General features: G+C 36.6%; 1 protein-coding gene across 1 annotated transcript; it reads left to right on the forward strand.

Moving 5' to 3' along the window:
• The first annotated feature begins 194 nt into the window (after positions 1-194).
• On the forward strand, positions 195-18516 carry LOC131156655 (L-ascorbate peroxidase 3). Its single transcript, XM_058110509.1, has 9 exons — positions 195-570; positions 5328-5452; positions 6803-6852; positions 7252-7317; positions 7399-7447; positions 17275-17357; positions 17468-17547; positions 17671-17773; positions 18029-18516. Exons 1-9 carry the CDS (start codon positions 458-460, stop codon positions 18218-18220), a joined length of 861 nt encoding a protein of 286 aa, XP_057966492.1. The 5' UTR covers positions 195-457; the 3' UTR covers positions 18221-18516.
• Positions 18517-19554: the final 1038 nt, after the last annotated feature.

A 19554-nucleotide genomic window follows, 5' to 3' on the forward strand; every position in this document is an offset into this window, starting at 1 on the left:
TTGAAATGAAATTTGTAATTTTGTTAATAAATAGATAAAAAAAGTAAATGAATTCTTTTATAAAATGCTATATTCCACACAAATTTAAATCCATCCTTCCACTATTTTATAAAAAATTTCGCACAAAGATTGAAAGTTGACCTATGTATGTTGAGTTTATAAGTAATGGGCCAACAGCAAGAAGGCCCAAAGCAGAACCCCCTCAATTGTGGACACGTGGCAATCTTCTCTCCGCTCTAATCCATCTATCTATTTTGGCCTGTGGATTCCGCCTGCCCATTTCTCCTCTGAGCTCCAGCCTCTTGTTCGTCCCTGTTTCCCTTACGTTGTCCCAGTCAATCTCTCTCTCTCTCTCTCTCTCTCTCTCTCTCTCTCTCTCTCTCGTTTCAGTCTCCGATCACTTTCTTCTTCATCTCTCTGTCTTCGCGGCGGTTTCGGATTCAGTCCCTGGGTTTCTATGGCTCTACCGGTCGTCGACAGTGAGTATCTGAAGGAAATCGACAAGGCTCGTCGAGACCTCCGAGCACTGATTGCCAGCAGGAACTGCGCCCCCATCATGCTCCGTCTGGCGTAATCCCTTTTACCTATCACCTTTTTTTTGGTTCCTAAGAAAATTTATTTATTTAGTTTTGAAACTAACCATTCCTTCCACCCAAATTTGAAAAAAATAAAATAAAAAATGAGAAGGAAAGGTAGGTTAGCTTGGTTAAGTGGAGTTTTCTATTCTAAATATTGAGAAATCTGACACTCAGACCACGTTTGGGAGCATGGAGTAGAGGCTTCATTTCTGGCATCATGTGGAATTTGAATAAATTTAGCACTATCTTGTCTTACATTTTGTTCAAGTTCATACAAATTAAAATTTTCGAGGGCTGATCTTAGTCCCATATACAGCATCGAATTTTAGAATTCGTCTTTTCCATATGAACGAATAAACTATGTTAAGACAAAAAAAAACTTGCACGAGGGATGTCAAGTCATGTTAATTGTGCCTTAATCATGTGCATACGCATTAACGTTCAGGTCTACTTCTAAAGGAGGTCCAAATGTCAATCGAAAACACAAACCTCAATGTACTATTATCATAGTTGTCAAATTGAGATGAATCAAAATTCCAACTTCAGGAATTGAGAAACAAATCAAATTGTAAAAAATTTCAAAATTGATTCCAAATGAGATGCATACATTGATAAATGAATTGAGAAACAAGAAAAATGGGTTTTTTTAATTAGCAAAAAGGAATTTATTAACGAGGCATCAAGGGGATGTCAACCCAGAATTCAAACAAAACAAGGACCACCCTCCTTGCAATGTTTCACAAAAATCAATAATTACATTATGATCATCCAAAAATTGCCCACTGTGCCAGCTGGTAACAGTTGAAAACCACTGATCTTTATTCATTTGAAGGGGCATAGCCGCGTAGCTGGTTCTTCAAAGGCTCTCCTGTTTCTTTCCTTCCAAGCACACCAAAATTGGCAAGAGAGATGAGAGTCAAAGCCTTCCTCTTCCCTTTGGTGGTTCGAATACCTTTCCAAGACCCTCACACAGAGCTGGCAGTGGTCCACTGCTGCTTGGTAAAGGAGAAGGCCAAGCTCCAAAGGTTCCTGGTCCAGGGGTAATGCAGGAAGATGTGGCCAACTGATTCAGCATCAGCCATACAAAGAAAACATTTGTTGGCAAGTGTCAGCCTCCTTTTCTGCTGGTTGTCAAGGGTTAAAATCTTCTTGTGCATTGCTTCCCAAGCAAGAAAAGCAGCCTTTGTGGGGGCTGCTGTCTTCTAGATGTCAATCCAAGGGAGATTGCTGCAATTTGAATCTACCATTATTGTCCAGGATCCATTTTGGTTCGTTGGTAGTAGTGCGATACTGGGATTTGTACAAACTACTGTAAAAATCATTGAGGTGATGAAGTTCCCAATCTAAGACACTTCCAATGAAGTGAATGTTCCAAAAGATCCTTTAATCTGAGATCTCAAGATGTTGACTGATGACTGCATCCTTGCCAAGGCCAATCTGAATATGGAAGGAAATTCAGCACTTAGGGCCCTTTGGTCACACACGTCGTCATGCCAAAAGTTATAAACATAGTCCACTTTCCCCACTTGAAAGCTGATATAGAGGAAAAAATCATCCCAACCTTTCTTGACGAATTTCTAAGCCCCTATGCAGTGAGACCCTCTTCCAACATGAGTGATCCATTTGTTGTGCTCGAGCTCATATTTAGAAGTAGTGATTCTTTATCAACATGGTCTTTTTCTTTCATGAGTCTCCATATTCATTCCTAAGAAGGGCTTTATTGAAAGTATAGAGGGATTTTAGCCCCAAGCCTCCCAAACAAGTAGGGTGATTAACCACCCCCACTCATTCAAGCATATCTAGATAGATACTATGTTTACATATGGATTCCTACATCATTACATTCCATTTAGAATTAGGAATAGGCGTAACTGACTTGCTTTTTTCTTATCTTTGATTATTTTTATTGTCCATATTTTTTATGTGTATGGTGGACAAGGTGGTATTTAAAGTTCTCTCCTGAGCTTCCCAAAGGAATCTCCTCTGAATTCTTTCCAGCCTTTTGGAAACTGAAACAGGTCTTGGAAAGTGGGACAAGTAATAGACGGGAAGGTTAGTAAAGGTGCTCTTGATGAGAGTTAGTCTCCCATCTTTTGATGAGAAGTTCCTTTTCTAGCTTCCCAGTCTTTTCTCTAACTCTTTAGTAATGAAGTCCCAAACTATTTTTTCTTTGAATTTGGCTCCAAGAGGAAGATCAAGATATTTAATGGGTAAGGTCCCCATCTTGCAACCCAAAAGTCCAGCTAGAAGAGGCCTCCTTGTGCTATCCCAACTAGCATAGATTCACCTTTATGCCGGAGATGGCCTCAGACCCAACCAAAATGCGTTGAAGGTTGAGGATTTGGAGGGGTCTTCTTCATAAAATGATGGTGTCATTTGCAAATAGAAGATGTGAAACTTCCATAAATCCTCGCATTTGCTTATACTCAGATCTTTAAGGAGCCCTCCTTTGGTAGCTTTCTTCAGCACAAGGCTTAACACTTCCATCACCATAAACAAAAAAGGGGATAGGGGATCACCTTATCTCAAGCCTCTAGAGAATTGAAAGGTCTTATGAGCAGCCATTAGTGAGCACAGAGAGGGTTGGAGTATTGATGCATTGTGTAATCCATCTGCATCAAAGCTCCCCAAAGCCCATTTTCCTAAGTATACAAAAGAAAGTTCTAGTTGATGTGGTAAGAACTTTTCTTTAGGTCGAGCTTACACACCACCCCTCCTTTTCTTTCCTTGTGGTATGCATCCGCAACTTTGTTTGCTGTAAGGGCTGCATCCATGATCTGTCTGCCCACCCCAAAAGCAGCGGGTTGGTAGTGCTCAATGACTTCTAGAATGGTCCTCACAGCTGGAACTTTGGCTAGGATCTTGTAGATGCTTCCTACAAGGTTGATTAGGTGAAAATCCTTGATATTGCAAGCCCCCTGTTTTCTTCAGAATCAAGGTGACAAAAGTGCATTAATGCAAGTTGTGCAATTCACGAATCTGCTTGTTCTATAGAACTCCTCAAAAGTGTTGAGAAGGCCCCAGTTTGCTTGATAAAAAACTGTACTTTCAGTGTCTATCAAGAATTAGAAAAATCATATTTCATGCTTATTCTTTATTTAACTAAAAAGGAAAGAAAACAATTAACTTAAAGAAATTGATAATAAATTGAATAAACTACTAAAAAAATCAATTATTGAATCCTAAAAACACAAGAAAACATGAGAAACACTTTTGCCAATGAGTAGTCTGCTCCTTTTTCTCAATGGCAGGACACTATGCTCCTCCAAAAGTGAAGAAAGGTTTGTGAAGGCAACATAATGCATAAAGTTCTATTTTCTCCTCTTTTTTTTTAGCACCGAATTGATGTAGACAAGGAAAAGAAGGAAATCATATAAAAATGAAAGCAATAAAAAGGTAAAAAAAAAAAAGAAATGTTATTTTTGGGGTTTAAGGGATCATTTGAAACCACTTATGAAAAATACCTTTTTGAAAAAAAGTATGTATTTGGAAAAGTACTGATAATAAGTACTGACTTGGAAAAGTGTTGAAAGTCATTAGTACTTTTTGGTTGTGTAAAAAAGTACGGATTATCAGTGCTATTTTAGTCACTTTTATTATAAGTGTTATTCGAATAGATATATTATTATCAAGTGCATAATATTATATTTCAACGTATAATTAATATATTATAATCATAAAAAATAATTTAAATTTATTAAATATGTTAACATTTTTAATTTATATTTTTCTAATTAATATTTACATTTAATGTTTTAAATGTTTTTAAAACAAATTAATTAATATTCATGTTAATTGAAATTTTTGTTTGACATTTTCAATATTTTCTAATTGACTAAGTAATTGACATTTTCAATTAACATTTTTAATTAACAATTTTAAGTAGTATTTTAAATATTTTCTGATTATTAAATTACATTTATTTTTATTATTAATTTCTAATTAATTTTATTAATTAATTAAAATTTTTAATTAGCACTTTTAGTTTTTTTTTATTTAATTAGTAAAGAGAAATTTATATTAACAAGGCATCAAGGGGATGCCATAACGTGGTACAAAACATCAACCACTCTGTAGAGTGTGGCAAACATCAAGGATTACATTGTGATCATTAACAATTTGCCCACTAAGCCAACTGGAAACAGTAGCAATCCACTGTGCTTTGCAAGTTTGAAGCGGAGTAGTTGTATCTTTGAAGGCTCTTTTATTTCTTTCTATCCAAGCACACCAAAATATGGAGAGAAGGATGAAGTTTAAAGCCTTTCACTTCTCCTTGGTGGCTCTGATGCCTTTCCAAGCCCAAATCTCCCCTCCAATTGAATTTTCCGTAATCAACTGTTGTTCAGTCAAGGAAAGGACCAAATTCATTAGCACTTTTGGTAAAATTTTTATGTATATCAAGCCTTAATGTAACCTAGAATTGTGTGATGTTAGATTTAGGGGTGAATCTATAGATTCGACAACAATTCAATTGTTTTTCTATTCCCTAGTAAGATTTAAATTTATTTGGTGTGGAATTGATACTAATTGTATGATGAATTGCAAGTCGTAAGATTCTAACAACTATGGTCATTTTATAAACGACATGCTATTATCCAAAAAAAAAAATTATCCATATGCGTAAAAGAATGACAAAGTCACTATCCCGTACAAGTTTTTTCCCGCATTAAATTTTCATGCCTATATTAATTTTTACAGTGTTGCCTATGCATTCGTGTATGTATGTATAAACTTTTTTTTTTATTGTAGGTGGCATGATGCAGGTACTTATGATGTTCATACAAAGACAGGTGGGCCCAATGGCTCAATTAGGAATGAGGAGGAGTATAATCATGGATCAAATAATGGCTTGAAAAAGGCCATTGATTTTTGTGGTGAGTTTTTTCTATATCCTCCTTCCTAAATGTTGAAGCATGTATCTAGTTAGTTTTAAAGGTTACACTTTGTCATCATTATATCTATTCAAAATGATTTGCTAAAGCTTGATATACATTGTTGGTTGTCATGGTTCCACATTGGATGTGTACTAGGGAAATCTTGGGCTTATAAGGAGAGTTTAGGCTCCATCTAAGTGAGGCACCTTTTATATGACAAACTCGTGAGACTAGTGGGCCAAAGCAGACAATATCTCACCTGAGTTGGGCTTAAGACCTTTACATTTGGTATTAGAGCCACCTTGGGGGTACTATCATGTGAGTGGAAATGTCTTGGGGACACTATCATGTGAGTGGATCCTACATAGAGATGTAAGCCACTTTGACGAGGACGTTAGAGATCAAACGAGAGAGTTTGTCATGGTCTTACATCGGATGTGTACTAGAGAGATCACGCTGATGAAAACGTCAGAAATCAGACAGGAGTGCCTGTTACGGTCTCACATCGGATGTGTACTAGAGAATCACGTTGATGAGGACGTCAGAGATTGGACGGGAGAATTTGTCACGGTTCCACATTGGATGTGTACTAGGGAGATCTTGGGTTTATAAGGAGGGTTTGGGTTCCAACTAAGTGAGGGGCCTTTTATGGGACAAACCTGTGAGACCAGTTGGTCAAAGCGGACAATACCTCTCCAGAGTTGGGCCTAGGGCCATTACATTGGTCCACAATCTAACAACTTAAGCTTTAGGTAAAGTGGTAATCTAACACGATCATAATATAAATATTTGATAACTTACAAAAAAGAAAATGTGTTGTCATAAAGTAAATGACAAATGTAACATATTTTGTTAATCCATAACATGAAATAGACAAGGATGGCTAATTCTCAAATTTCACTCTAGAAATGTCTATTCCTAGTTGGAATAACGCAAACTTTTGCCTGAGCGTAAACTATTATATCCTTGTTCAATTTTTATTACATTCCCATCTTATTCCTTCTCCTCTTGAGCTTATGAACATAACCCATGCAGGCATCTCAAAGGTCAATCGTTAGTAATTTAGTAAAGCAGACAGTTTTAATGTCAAAATCAACTGTTAAATTAGAATTTACACCGCTATCATCCGATGTTAGCAAGACTTTTATGTTTTTTTTTTGTTTTCTAAACTTAAGAGTAACTACATGCTACTGCATTTCTTAAAATTTGCTCATTTAGCATAGAGTTATGTTCTTTGGTCTTACCCTTGTGGAGTTAGCTTTAATTTGATTCTTCATTACTTGATAGCTTTAATTTGATTCTTCATTACTTGATTGCATATCTAACGGTTGTTTTTCCTCTCAATGTCAGAGGAAGTGAAGTCTAACTATCCAAAAATTACATATGCAGACCTATACCAGGTGATTATACTGTTCAACAAGTTGGTGAACTTTTGGTTTATCTTTTTAGATAAGATTCTGGTTCATTTTGAGACTCAAGGATTGTTAAAATTTCATTGTTATTCTGTTTTTTTGGCTAAAGCAATGGATTTTGTTTTGAAGATAGCATAAGAGGGCAGGTTACATGCTGCTGTTGTTGCTGTTATTGTTTATTATGAAGTTGGAATGAGTTTTATTAATGTTACTGCTATACGAACAATATGCAGATTGTTTTCTCCCTTTTTCTGTTGCTTTTCAACCATATTTTGATTTTAATGTATAAAAATAAAGATCAAATCTAGATGTTCACAACATTATTCTGATTAGTTTTGACACTGGCTAAAGTGCTTCTCACTGGCTAATAAACCGGTTGCTTTTCAGCTTGCAGGTGTTGTTGCAGTTGAAATCACTGGAGGCCCCACAATTGACTTCGTTCCTGGAAGGAAGGTACGCGGCGTATTAGGAAAACATAGCTTGTTACTGGATCCTGTTACTTTGAATCTTTGTTAAATATTCTCTTGATTTTAGGATTCAAAGATTTCTCCCAAAGAAGGAAGACTTCCAGATGCTAAACAAGGTATTGCAATGTCATTACAATATCAGCAGTATCTTATTCAGCTGATGAGGTTTCTTTATCGACAATAAATTTCCAAGTCTTCCATTTTCTCTTTATCATTTTGAATGTATTATTCATGACTCACCTAATTGTAGGCATTTGAAATTTCTCTGTTCATAGGATAATCATCCTTTAATAGCATTTTATAGTGCTGCTTGTGGGCCAGGATGATGTAGGGAAAAATGAAAAGAACATTTTCAATCTTTCTAATAACATTTGCAGGACTCCAAAAGTTCCTTTTTTTTTTTTTTTTCCTTTTCCTTTAACTGATGAGGCATGGTGTTTGTAATGATGAAGATAGCTGTTTTTTTTTTGCTTTTTTGTTTTTTTTTGTTTTTATGGGAGAGAAAAATAAGATTTACAAAGAGGAAGAGGAGAAATACAAAAGGGAAGGACAAGTTATCCTCCTGAATATGAATCATTATAAACAATTTACTGTAAATTGGAAGATCTTTTATTTTTTAATAGCTGTCAAATGTTGTTATAAATTGAATCATATACATGCTGTGCTGGCTGTAGAAGTTTAGTATGGTAGGCTCCTCAAGATGCTATTTTTATGGAATAAAACAAATAACATTGCATTGGAACAGTCAACAGTTCTTTACTCATTGTAATGATTGCATATTTTGCTTATAGCTCCTGCGATTTAAACTTTACTTTTTCTGTGCTGTCCGGTGGTAAAGGGTGTCTCCACCAGTTGAATTGTAGAAGATACTTCATTAGAGTACCATACCTGTTTGCTAAGAGTTTAAGATATAACAAAAAAGAGAGGGTTTTTACGTTCTGAAGGAGCTGGCCAATGTTATTGGGATGGTGGACATCTCTTGGAAACAAAAGAAAAGCTCTTTGACTCAAAGAGGGGAACAAAAACACAAAACTTCCACAGGGGAAATATTCACAATAAATGTACTTTTATTATTAAGGTGGAAGTTGAGGGAATGCACTTTGAAGAAGGGACCAATATGAAGGGGGTTTACCTGGCTGACCAGCATGCTTTGTTGGTGGGAATGGAGTTTGAGAAGATAGGTGAAGAAAAGGCCATTTGGCTTGAAAAGATCTTGTGAAAGAAAGGAGATTTTGGAGGCTCTTCTAGATTGTAATTGGGACAAGGTGCTAGGAGTCCAAGGACAAGATGGGTTTTCAATTACTTTTCTCCGAGCAATTATTGATGTTATTATTAATTTTTTCTAGGGGTGATGACTGATGATCAGGAAGCTATTGTTAAAGGTGTTTGCTGGTTTTCATGTAACAGGGGATTCTGTAAATTGTGTTAGCAACATTTTGTGGCTTTTAAGAATCATTTTCTAATTACAAGTGGGAAGTTAATTTTGTAAATTCTTTTGTATTTATGTTGTAGTTATCAGACTCTCTTTCTCTTGGAATTGGATGCTGCATAGATTTGTATCAATTTTGATTTTTTGACTTTGGGGTGCTTTAAATAGAATCAAGCAAGAATGCAGAATAAATTATCATATTAATGTACTTAGGCTAGAGGCCAAGCTCTAAATAGTTCAAAATTTAGTGAACCAAGAATGCTTGGTAAGGCCTCTAAATAAGCTTGATTTCCCTTTTACTGATTTAGCATTGGGCATAATGCTTAATTTGGTGAGAAGCATATTAAATGGCATTCCTCCGCTTGTGATGCTCTTAGTTCTTTTCAACACAACCCGTTCCAAGCTCAAGTAAAGGAGGAGGGTTGTGTTTGGTATGCAACAGCTAGTGCAAAACTTGATATGAATCATTGCACATTATTCATTGGGGTCCTTGTGAACGACACATTGCATTTGTATTACTTGTGTCTAGTGAAAATGTGCAAGTTGGGCTAGGTTGTGCAATGGTCATGTTAGTATCCAATGTCAAATATGTGATGGTTCTCACTTTATTTTGGACATGGGCAAGTAAAAAAGCTAGTTCAGGAGACTAGGGATAGTTTAGCAACTTGGAAAATTGGAACACTTATTTGGTAAAAAGCATGGAATTACTTGACACAATGATTACAAGAAAAGTTAACATAATCTGTCTTCAAAAAAAAAAAAAATGGGCAGGGCAGAAAGCTAGATAAATTAAAAAAATCATGATTTAAACTTTGGTACATGGGAAAGAAAAACACAAGAATGAAATAGGAACATTATAGATAAAGATCCCAAAGATAGAGTAGATGTTAAAGAGACTTGGAGGTAGAATCATAAAAATTAAGAAGATGTTCTTAGGACAAGATAATAAATTTCAGCAGTGTGATGGTTCTCACTTTATTTTGGACATGGGCAAGTAAAAAAGCTAGTTCAGGAGACTAGGGATGGTTTACCAACTTGGAAAATACGAACACTTATTTGGTAAAAAGCATGGAAGTACTTGACACAATGATTACAAGAAAAGTTAACATAATCTGTCTTCAAGAAAAAATAGGCAGGGCTGAAAGCTAGATAAATTAAAAAAATCATGATTTAAACTTTGGTACATGGGAAAGAAAAACATAAGAATGAAATAGGAACATTATAGATAAAGATCCCAGAGATAGAGTAGATGTTAAAGAGAGTTGGAGGTAGAATCATAAAAATCAAGAACATGTTCTTAGGACAAGATAATAAATCTCATCAGTGTTTATGCTCTTGAAATAGGTTTAGTCGAAAATCTTAAAAGAGAGGGTGGGCCTTGAATCAACGGTAAGGTTGCTTCTTTACGACCGATTGGTCACGGGTTCGAGTAGAAGGAAACAACCTCTCTGCATAAAAGTAGAGGGAAAATATTAAAAGACAATTTTGATCAAAGATGTGGATAATATTATACAAGGGATGTTATAGACTAAGAAAATGTTTGTAGGAGCAGATTTGAATGGTTACATTGATAAGGACAATAAAGGTTATGGGAGGGTACATGGATGACATGGATATTGAGATAAAAGTGAGTCCCATGATATGATCTTAGACTTTACTATGTCATAATCTTATAATAAAGCATACATGCTTTAATAAGGGAGTAAAATACTTAATAACCTTCAAGAGTAGATAAAATAAAAGTCGAGCAGATTTTTTCTTAACTAGGAGGGTAGATTGTTTGTAATGTAAGGATTGTAAAGGATTATTATTAGGTAAATGATTTAAGTACTCAACAATCAACATAGAGTATTAGTGTTAGATATGCGCATAAAAAATGGATGACAAAAGGTAACACAGATCAATGTAAGTGAACTAGGTGGTGGAACCTAAAGGGAGAAAGTATAATTGAATTTAAGGCAAAAGACACTAACTTCCTTTGAGGTTTGGCCAAATGAGGATCTCTCTTAAGGTTTCAAAAATCCCACAAATCTCCCTTGAAATTTTATTTTTGGGATACATATACTCTCAAAAGACTTGTATTTTTTGCAAATATAGGGGATTTGCGTCTATTTGGCGCACCTCATGGGAAGTTTTGGAATTTTTGAAACCTCAATAGAAGTCACTAGGATTCTTAGGGGTGTTCTATTTCTTTTCGCCAAACTTGAGGGGAGGTCAGTGTCTTTTACCCTAAAATTTATCAAAGATGGTGTGACTGGATAGTAGGATATAGCATAGACATAATCATTGTTTGAATAGAATAGCTAGTTTCATTAAAAATATATGAAAAAAGGTTTGGGTGAATCTAGTGGAAGATTCTCAACTAGTAAATAGAGTTAATGTTGGGGTCAAGCCCTCCAAAAGGTTCTTAAGACAAAAAGAATGTGAATTAAGATATGGCAAAAATATATGAACAACTTTGAAAATATAAAGAGGAAAGAGAAGATGCAAAAAGGTCATTAGTGAAGCTAGACATAGTGCATATAATAATTTATATACTAGACGAGATACAAAGGAAGGGGAAGAAGACAATTTTAAACTTGCTAGAGCTGTAGAAAGAAAGAGTAAGGACTTGGATAATATCCAGTGTATAAAAAATGAGGATGATAGTGTTTTGGTCCAAGAAGAAGGCATAAAGGAAAGATGATCGAGTTACTTAAATAAGCTATTTAATAGACATGAGTCACAATTCTTCCTTCGAGGAAGTGGGCCTTAATTTCTTCCAACATAAGACATTAGAATAGTCTTTGGTGACATTAGACATAGTTGATTTACCTTTAGGCCAAAAATAAATCTTGACTTGTCACTCGACTTAGATGCTAAGACTTGCAATGAAATTCAATACGAGTTGTCAAATACAAAGAGAATGGCTTAGCTTTTAAATTACAATTGCCCACTCTTAACCCAAGGAATGAGCCACAATTGGTTGCTCGTTATTGAACCGGTTAGTGAGAATCTCCTTGATCTAAGTTCTTCTCTATCCATTGGATATGTGTTTCCATCACTTCTTTTTCCACGGTATGTACTTTGACCAAATCTAGTGAATCTCTTTCCCATCATTTTTGAATATGGACTGAATACATATTTACTTGATTTGCCATTTGATTTGGATACGTAACACCTAGCTTGTCCAAGGCTCCCGTGTCATCAAGGGTTTGTGGAGGAAGTATGCAGTCTTATTTTTTTAAATGGCTTAGCTTTTAAACTACAATCGCACACTCTAAACCCAAGGAATGAGCCACAATTGGTTGCTCATTATTGAACCCGTTATTGAGAATCTTCTTAATCTAAGTTCTTCTCTATCCATTGGATATGTGTTTCCATCACCGACTTCTTTTTCCACGGTGTACTTTGACCAAATCTAGTGAATCTTTTTCCCATCATTCTTGAATATGGACCGAATGCATATTTACTTGATTTGCCATTTGATTTGGATACGTAACACTTAGCTTGCCCAAGGCTTCCGTGCCATCAAGGGTTTGTGGAGGAAGTATGGAGTCTTATTTTTTAAATGGCATACTAGCAACGTCGCCAATCTAGAACAACTTTAACCAAGTGGTCCAAGCTGCAAAATGAAGAATTAGTATGAATTGTTTTGTGGGGATAGGCAAATTGTGGGCTGGAAGTTCCTGGATAAGACTTTTGTGAGGAAGGGGTTTGGTGAGAGATAGCGGCATTGGATTAAAGGTGGTTTGCATAATGTGAGCTACTTAGTTTTAGTGAATGGTAAGTTTAAATCTTGGTCTAAGGGTATGAAGGTGGGGAGAGAGGGGGTTAGGGTGTCAAACCTTCAGTTGGCCAATGATACTATCTTCTTTCTAAAGGATCATAAACCCTCCTTTAAGAATATTTTGGGTCTCCTTCACGTTTTCCAGAAGGTTTTGGGCTTAAGATTAATATGCAACAGAGCGATATCGTGGCTATCAATATGTCTGTTGAGAGTGTTAGGGAGTTATCTGCAGATGTGGGATGTACTGTTTTGGGTTGGCCACTGTCCTAATCTTGGGGTTCCTTTGGAGGGTAACCCTAGAGCTGCTAGCCTTTGGGATTTAGAATAACGCTTATCTAGAGTAACGCTTTTCTATTGGTGTTAGAATAACGCTTATCTATGCTTATCTTTGTAGTATCCTTTTATATATTGTTTTTCAATTTTCAAGATTTCAACGAGGGTCGCTAATAAGATTGAGAAGATGATAAGGAATTTCTTGTGGTCATGGGTAGGTCTAAACAGGCGTGGTGGTTTGGGTTTTGGGAATGTGGTGTCTAAAAACATAGCTCTTTTGGTTAAATGGCTTTGGCAGTTTATGCTAGAGAATTCTTCCTTGTGGCATTTGGTTGTTAAAAGTACGTATGGATTAGACAAGAATGGGTGGGATACTAATTTGAGATTTAGATGTTCTTCGGAGAGTTCATGGAAATCTATCTCTCAAAGTTCTCCCCTTCTTCATTCCCCATAATAAATTCTTGGTGGGAAGTAATATCCATTTTTGGAAAGATCCTTGGTTGGGGAATGTAGTTTTGTCCACCTCTTTTCCACGTCTTTTTCGCTTGAGCTCATGACAGGATGGGTCCATTTCTTCTTTGGTTGTTGATCCAGGTGGTCCTTTGCCTTTTTGGGATTGCCACTTTCAGAGATTGTTACACGATAGGAAGATGGTAAAGTTACCCTCTTTGCTAGTCTTGATGAATAACTGTTGTTTTTCTTTAAAGGAGGATAGGTGGTCTTGGTCTCTGGATCTTTCGAGGGTTTACTCTTGCAAATCTTTTTGTGATTGTTGAATAGGTCTAATTTATCTTTTCCTCTATATAGTTCCATTTGGAAGGCCAAAGTCCCCTTTAAAATTAAGGCTTTTGTCTGGTTGGTTGCGCTTGATAGAATTAATACCAATAACTTGCTGCGGGTTTGGAGACCTTTGAAGGCTACATCTCCAGACATATGTGTTCTTTGTTTTAATTGTTCGGAATCTTCATCGCATTTGTTCATTCATTGTGACTATGCTTGGAGGGTTTGGAATAATTTATTTTGGTATTTCAAGAAAATGTTGGGCGAGTTCTAAGACAGTGGCGAATTTTTTCGGCAGGGTCTTTGCTGGCTTTAGCAGGAAAAAGGAAAGGGCAGCGCTCTAGAAATGTGCTTTTTTTATTTGCAGTCTTTTGGAGGTTGTGTTGTGGATGGAGCGTAATGCACGCATTTTTCTAGGGAAGAAGTCATCTTGGTTGCTGGTTTGGGAAAAGATACATTATTTGGGTTCTCTTCAGTGTGTGGGACAAGAGAATTTTAAGGGGGGTGAGGTTTTCTGATATTCAGCACAATTGGTGTTATGTGTTGGAATGTTAATTCGTGCTGGTTTTCTCTCTTGTTTTTTGGTCGTTAGGTTGTTTCTTTGGGATTTTTATCTGGATTTTACAGACTATGTTAAGGAGATGCCTTATTCTCCTAGCTGTATATTTTTATTCTATTAATGAAATTCTTCTTTTATTATTAAAAAAAAGAAAAAAAACTCAAGGTCAAGTTTTCTATAATCAGGGTAGTTTGATGGAGAAACACCTACTGATAATTCTAGGCATCATATTCCACTCAAAGATTTAGAAATTAGGGATTTTTCTTTTTGTGAGAAATTTGATATTTTAGGAAGTTTATTATTTCAGGATTTTTTTTGAATTGTTTAGTTATTTTGGGTTTAGTTTTTATATTTATTACTTTGGGGTTATTTTATAATTTTTGAGTAATTTGAGTTTATTTGTAATTTTTAATTGTTATTATCTTTCGTATTTCTTGGTTGCCCACAAATATAGGCTTAAGGTGTTAGGGATTATTTAATTTTGGATAAAAGATTAATTTGGTTCAGGGGATCAGTTGAATGTCTTCATCACATGACTGGAAGAACTATCTTGAATCTATGTTGAATTGGTTATTACACATATCAACCTAGTGAATTTCATTTGGAGGGGGGTCAATTCAATTAAAGAAAAGAGAATCTCATATTTGCCCTCTTTCTTTCTCTCTCTAAAGCTGTTTCCTACTCTCCCTCACAACAACTTCATTTTTTCTTCTTCTTTCCCTTCTCTCTTCTCCCTTTTTTTCTTTCCCTATGTCCCTCTCTTTTTTCTTTGTTCCTCCTTTGTCTGTTTTGTCTGACATCAATGGGCCTGCCTGGAGGCCTTACCTATCATCAGGAAATTATGAAGGTTCTGGTTTGATAATTTCTTTGATTTAGTTTCTATTTCCATCTAGTAACTTATGCAAGTGGGTTTCTTTTGGAATTTAGGGAAGTATTTTATCTATATGCATGCATTGTACATCCTTTTGAGGATGGATTTGATTTTTGAGGTGTAGAATTGGCCAGTGGAATTAGGGTTGAGTACCTGTGTGCGCTGTGAACATGATTTTTGGTATAAACTTGGTGTTTGCCTATTGCTACTTCACTCTGTTGTCCCACAATTGTCGAGCCTTTATTGGACAGTCGATCCTGTCGTTATCTGCTACAATGCTGACAGTACAAGACAGTCACTGAGACCCATTTGAGACAACTTTGATAATTTGCCTAGGTGCAACAGCATCTTCATTGTACTCGTGTGGTTACACCCAACAATATGGCCAAGTCATTGTGGACCTTAAAGGGAGCATGGGCAGGTCTCCATAGAGAGGTTGGAGATCTCATCAGTAAGTTGTCTACTGTGTTGGCCCACCTTGATATTTTACAAATGATAGATTAACAAACCGAAAGGGAGTGGTAGACATAATTGGTATGTCTGCCTTGATTGCAGTCACGTCAGTGAACCATGGAACCCCATCCAGGTAATTCTCTTCATGCTCAATGGCTGACTATGGTCTTAGTCATGTTGTGTGACTTTAATGGTCAGGGTTGATGACTTATATGATTGTTTTATTCATTTACTGGTGGGTTTAGTGTGAGGATGAGGTAAATCTCGCCATTACCAGTCTTAAAGGTTATTCCAGCACTTGGTGGGGGAAGATTGAGTCACAGCTTGGGAATTGCTTGGATGGGCTCTTAACTGGATGAAGTAAGAAGTTGTGAACCATATATTTTTGTCAACCAACTACCGAGGGGAGGTCTACTTCAGACTGTGTTCCCTCACTTTGCGCAGCAAGTCAGCAAGGACTTGGACGTGTACACCAAAGGGTTTCATATACTCATTGCAGTGTCTGATGAAAGCAAGCAGCAGCATGTCATCTGATTCATTTATTCAACATCATGACATTTGGTTAAAGCTCAACCGCCAACATCTTGGCTCCAGACTGTCTTGCATGAGATGTAGGAAAGGAGCCTTGCTTAGATGAAAAATAGTTGGAAGAATTGGACAGATCACGTAGAACCAAGAACTTAATCTTCTTGCCATAACTAGTGGAGGGTGATTGAATAAACCCTGGATGGAATGTTAATGAGTGTGGGAGAAGGGCTATGTATCTCAGAGATGCTCCAAAAATAAGCCTTTGCATGTGGTGGAAGAGAAGACAGAGTAGAAGGAGATTGAATATGTGAGCCATCGCTGGCGGTGTAAGTCTGCACTATTCTTTGCTAGGGCACAAGGAAGCCTGGCCTCAAGACTGTTACCCAAGCTGAGTTAGCTATTTTGATATGTGGATTTGGTTAGCCATGAGGGAGTTCAGCATACCGTGCATGCCATTATACACGCTGGGGCTGAAATCAATTTGACATCAGCCTGGGTCATTGGATTGTTGGGATTGCATACATTCCGAACCTATGATGCAGATATTCGGGTGTTCAGTGTTATTTTGGAGACCGTGACAGATTGAACATGGAATGATCTGTAAGATGGCCATGAGAAAGTTATGAGCATCAAGGTTGACTCAATCTGATATGGGCAACGTTCTTAACCATTGTCCTAGATATTGGGGTCGCTTGAGGGTGCTGGGTTGTTGTGAACTCGTTTCCATTCCCCGAGTCCATCATGGAAGAATGGGCCAACTCACAACCCCTATGCATCTAGGAAAACATTGAGATTGTGATTTTATAATTTGTTTGATTTAGTTTTTCATTCCTCTCTCTCTCTCTCTCTCTCTCTCTCTCTCTCTCTCTGTTTTATCTCTCTTTCTTCTTCTTTTTTGTGAGGAGGAAGGCATTGAGCTACTTATGAAATTAGGAGGAAAAATGGAGGGATTGTAGTAGCCATGAGAGTGGCAGAAGTAAAACTGACAGAGAAGTGGTTGTCTGTTTCATTTTTGGAGAATGGATTCTTTTGGCCAACTTTGTTTCTCTTGCAGATTTTGTGTATGGTTTCTCTTTTAGCCTATAATTTTTTTATTTTTTATTTCTCTGTGTCTTGGGTGACTTGCCCTTGGGCTAGATCAGGAAAGTTGTGTTTTGTGTGTGGTTCTGCATGCACTGTCAATATCAACAAGCTTATTTTTAAAATAAGGTATTGTGAGAAGTGTTGCACTGAATGCAAGTTGGATTTATCTATCATACATCCTGAAAATATCGGTGGCAGGTGTGTCGCATCTTAGGGACATTTTTTATCGGATGGGACTGTCTGACAAGGATATTGTAGCGCTTTCAGGGGGGCACACGCTGGTATCTTTTTTCCCAAGTGCATCTATATATATATATATATATTTATGTTTATATTTATTTGGGTATTAGATGCACATATCCAGATGATTTGATTGTTTTTGGTGTTGTAGGGAAGGGCGCATCCAGAGAGATCAGGTTTTGATGGCCCTTGGACCCAGGATCCTCTGAAGTTTGATAATTCATACTTCGTGTAAGATTCAGACAAAGGCATTTTGGTCCTCTAGTTTCTCCTTATCCTCTCTATCTTGAAAAATAAGGGACTCAGGTGCAATAAATTCTCATCTCACACTTCTTGTAATTTATCTGAAACTAGGGAGCTGCTGAAGGTGGAATCAGAGGGACTGTTGAAACTCCCAACAGACACAGCTTTATTGGATGATCCTGAGTTCCACCGTTATGTTGAGCTGTATGCGAAGGTATTATGCCCTAGTTTCAATCAGTGGCTAAGTCACCCAAACTCTCCCATTTTTCACTTACATTGTTCAGTAAAAAATCTGTATCCTGTGTGCCCAGATGGTTCTGTTTTGCTGCTTAAAAATAAAATGGCAATACAGAACTCTTTACTTCTCCAATTTAGCTTCAAATTGACACATTACCTCTACTATGCAGTGATGTTCACCATTGGAAATCTGAAACATGGATGGTTCTTGTTACTTCTTTTATTTTTGTAGGATGAGGATGCATTCTTTAGGGACTATGCAGTATCACACAAGAAACTTTCTGAGCTAGGGTTCACTCCAAGTTCCTCCAAAATCATTACCAAGGACAGCACTGTTCTAGCACAGGGTGCTTTTGGTGTTGCAGTTGCCGCAGCAGTCATTATCCTCGGCTACTTATACGAAGTTCGCAAGAGAATGAAGTAAGCCAGGCTGTTGCGAGCTCATCATTGAATTTCACTTGGCACGAAGCTCTAATCTGCAGGATAGGGGATGTGTTGCATATTTTTTTTCATACAAATAATACTGTACTGGCAAGGTTTTGGTAGAGCTCGCAAGCTGAACTAGCAGAAACCTATGCACAGGCATACTTTCATCCCATTTTGGATTAATTAACAAAATGCATAGATGATAAGTGATTTATACTGATAGTGTGGAAAGAACACTAACGCTGTGTTAGGGGCCATAAATTCAGGTTTTTGATTTGTTGCATTTTACAACAATCTAGACCCACAAATGCAGTTTATTATTATAGTTTTTTTTTTTTTTTTTTTAAACAAGAGATTGTATAGATGAAAAACATTTAATTTTTTTTGGGGACTAGGGATGACCCCAAGAAGTTATTAATATGCCCATTTGGTTAGAAGAATCTTATGCCTCAGAGTCTAGATTCTCTAGGTGCCGAAAATGTGGATGGAAGAATTATTATGATATTTATATTTAATCAAATTGAAAAGATTTGTATACTATGCAAACATTCTTACCATTATACCAAAGTTCATTATAGTAATTATTTTTTGAAGGTGGCTATCCAAATTCCTAAAAAAAAGTCGCATTCTTTTGCTCATTATTAAAAAAATACAATTACAAAGTAATGGTTGAAATATCTTTGCCAATAAATGTTTTCATTTTTCACACCTTATTTCTTCCCTATAATTATAAAAAATTTCAATGGTAGAATATGTAATAACTTTTTGATTAAAAAATATTAACTATACATTTTTTACTATCTTAAAATTTCATTTTTAAACATACACACACATGCATACGCGCGTGTATATATATATATATATATACCAAAACCTATGCAAGAAAATCCAACATTACCTCGCCCACCAAACATTAGCATTTGGGTTTTATGATAATTTGGGTAATTGGGGTTTTAATTTGGACTTGACAACCCAATGTGAGCTGTGGCATTGCACGCCTGTGCCTTAGAAACAAGGTGAGGGAGATCTCTGGTGGGTGTCTCCATCATGAATGCAATAATCAATGTATCATTTTGTTTATTGAAGAAGAAAATAAGAAAAATTAAAGAAGAAGGGAAGGAGAAGTTGGAGGTGACCTTCTTTTGAGATGGGGGTTGAGGATTAGGGCCAGGAGCAGGGGAGAGTCCCACATGGGGAGGGCAGCCAAAGAGGTAGGTAAGGGTTTTAGGACAGCCCCACCCCACGAGTCTTGTTTCAATTCAATACCTAAGCACATGACGTCCACGTGCTGCTGAGCTGGCTGCTATCCTGTGTTCAGATTGTTTTTGCCAA

Source organism: Malania oleifera, chromosome 5 (genome assembly GCF_029873635.1).
Source record: "Malania oleifera isolate guangnan ecotype guangnan chromosome 5, ASM2987363v1, whole genome shotgun sequence".
In the NCBI taxonomy this organism is placed as follows: Eukaryota; Viridiplantae; Streptophyta; class Magnoliopsida; order Santalales; family Ximeniaceae; genus Malania; species Malania oleifera.

Excerpts from the sequence above, each read along its gene's own strand:
- LOC131156655 (XM_058110509.1), top strand. The coding sequence starts at position 458 with ATGGCTCTACCGGTCGTCGACAGTGAGTATCTGAAGGAAATCGACAAG. Across the intron at positions 7,318-7,398 it reads ACTTCGTTCCTGGAAGGAAG|GATTCAAAGATTTCTCCCAA; the intron begins GTACGCGGCGTA and ends TCTTGATTTTAG. Across the intron at positions 7,448-17,274 it reads ACTTCCAGATGCTAAACAAG|GTGTGTCGCATCTTAGGGAC; the intron begins GTATTGCAATGT and ends TATCGGTGGCAG.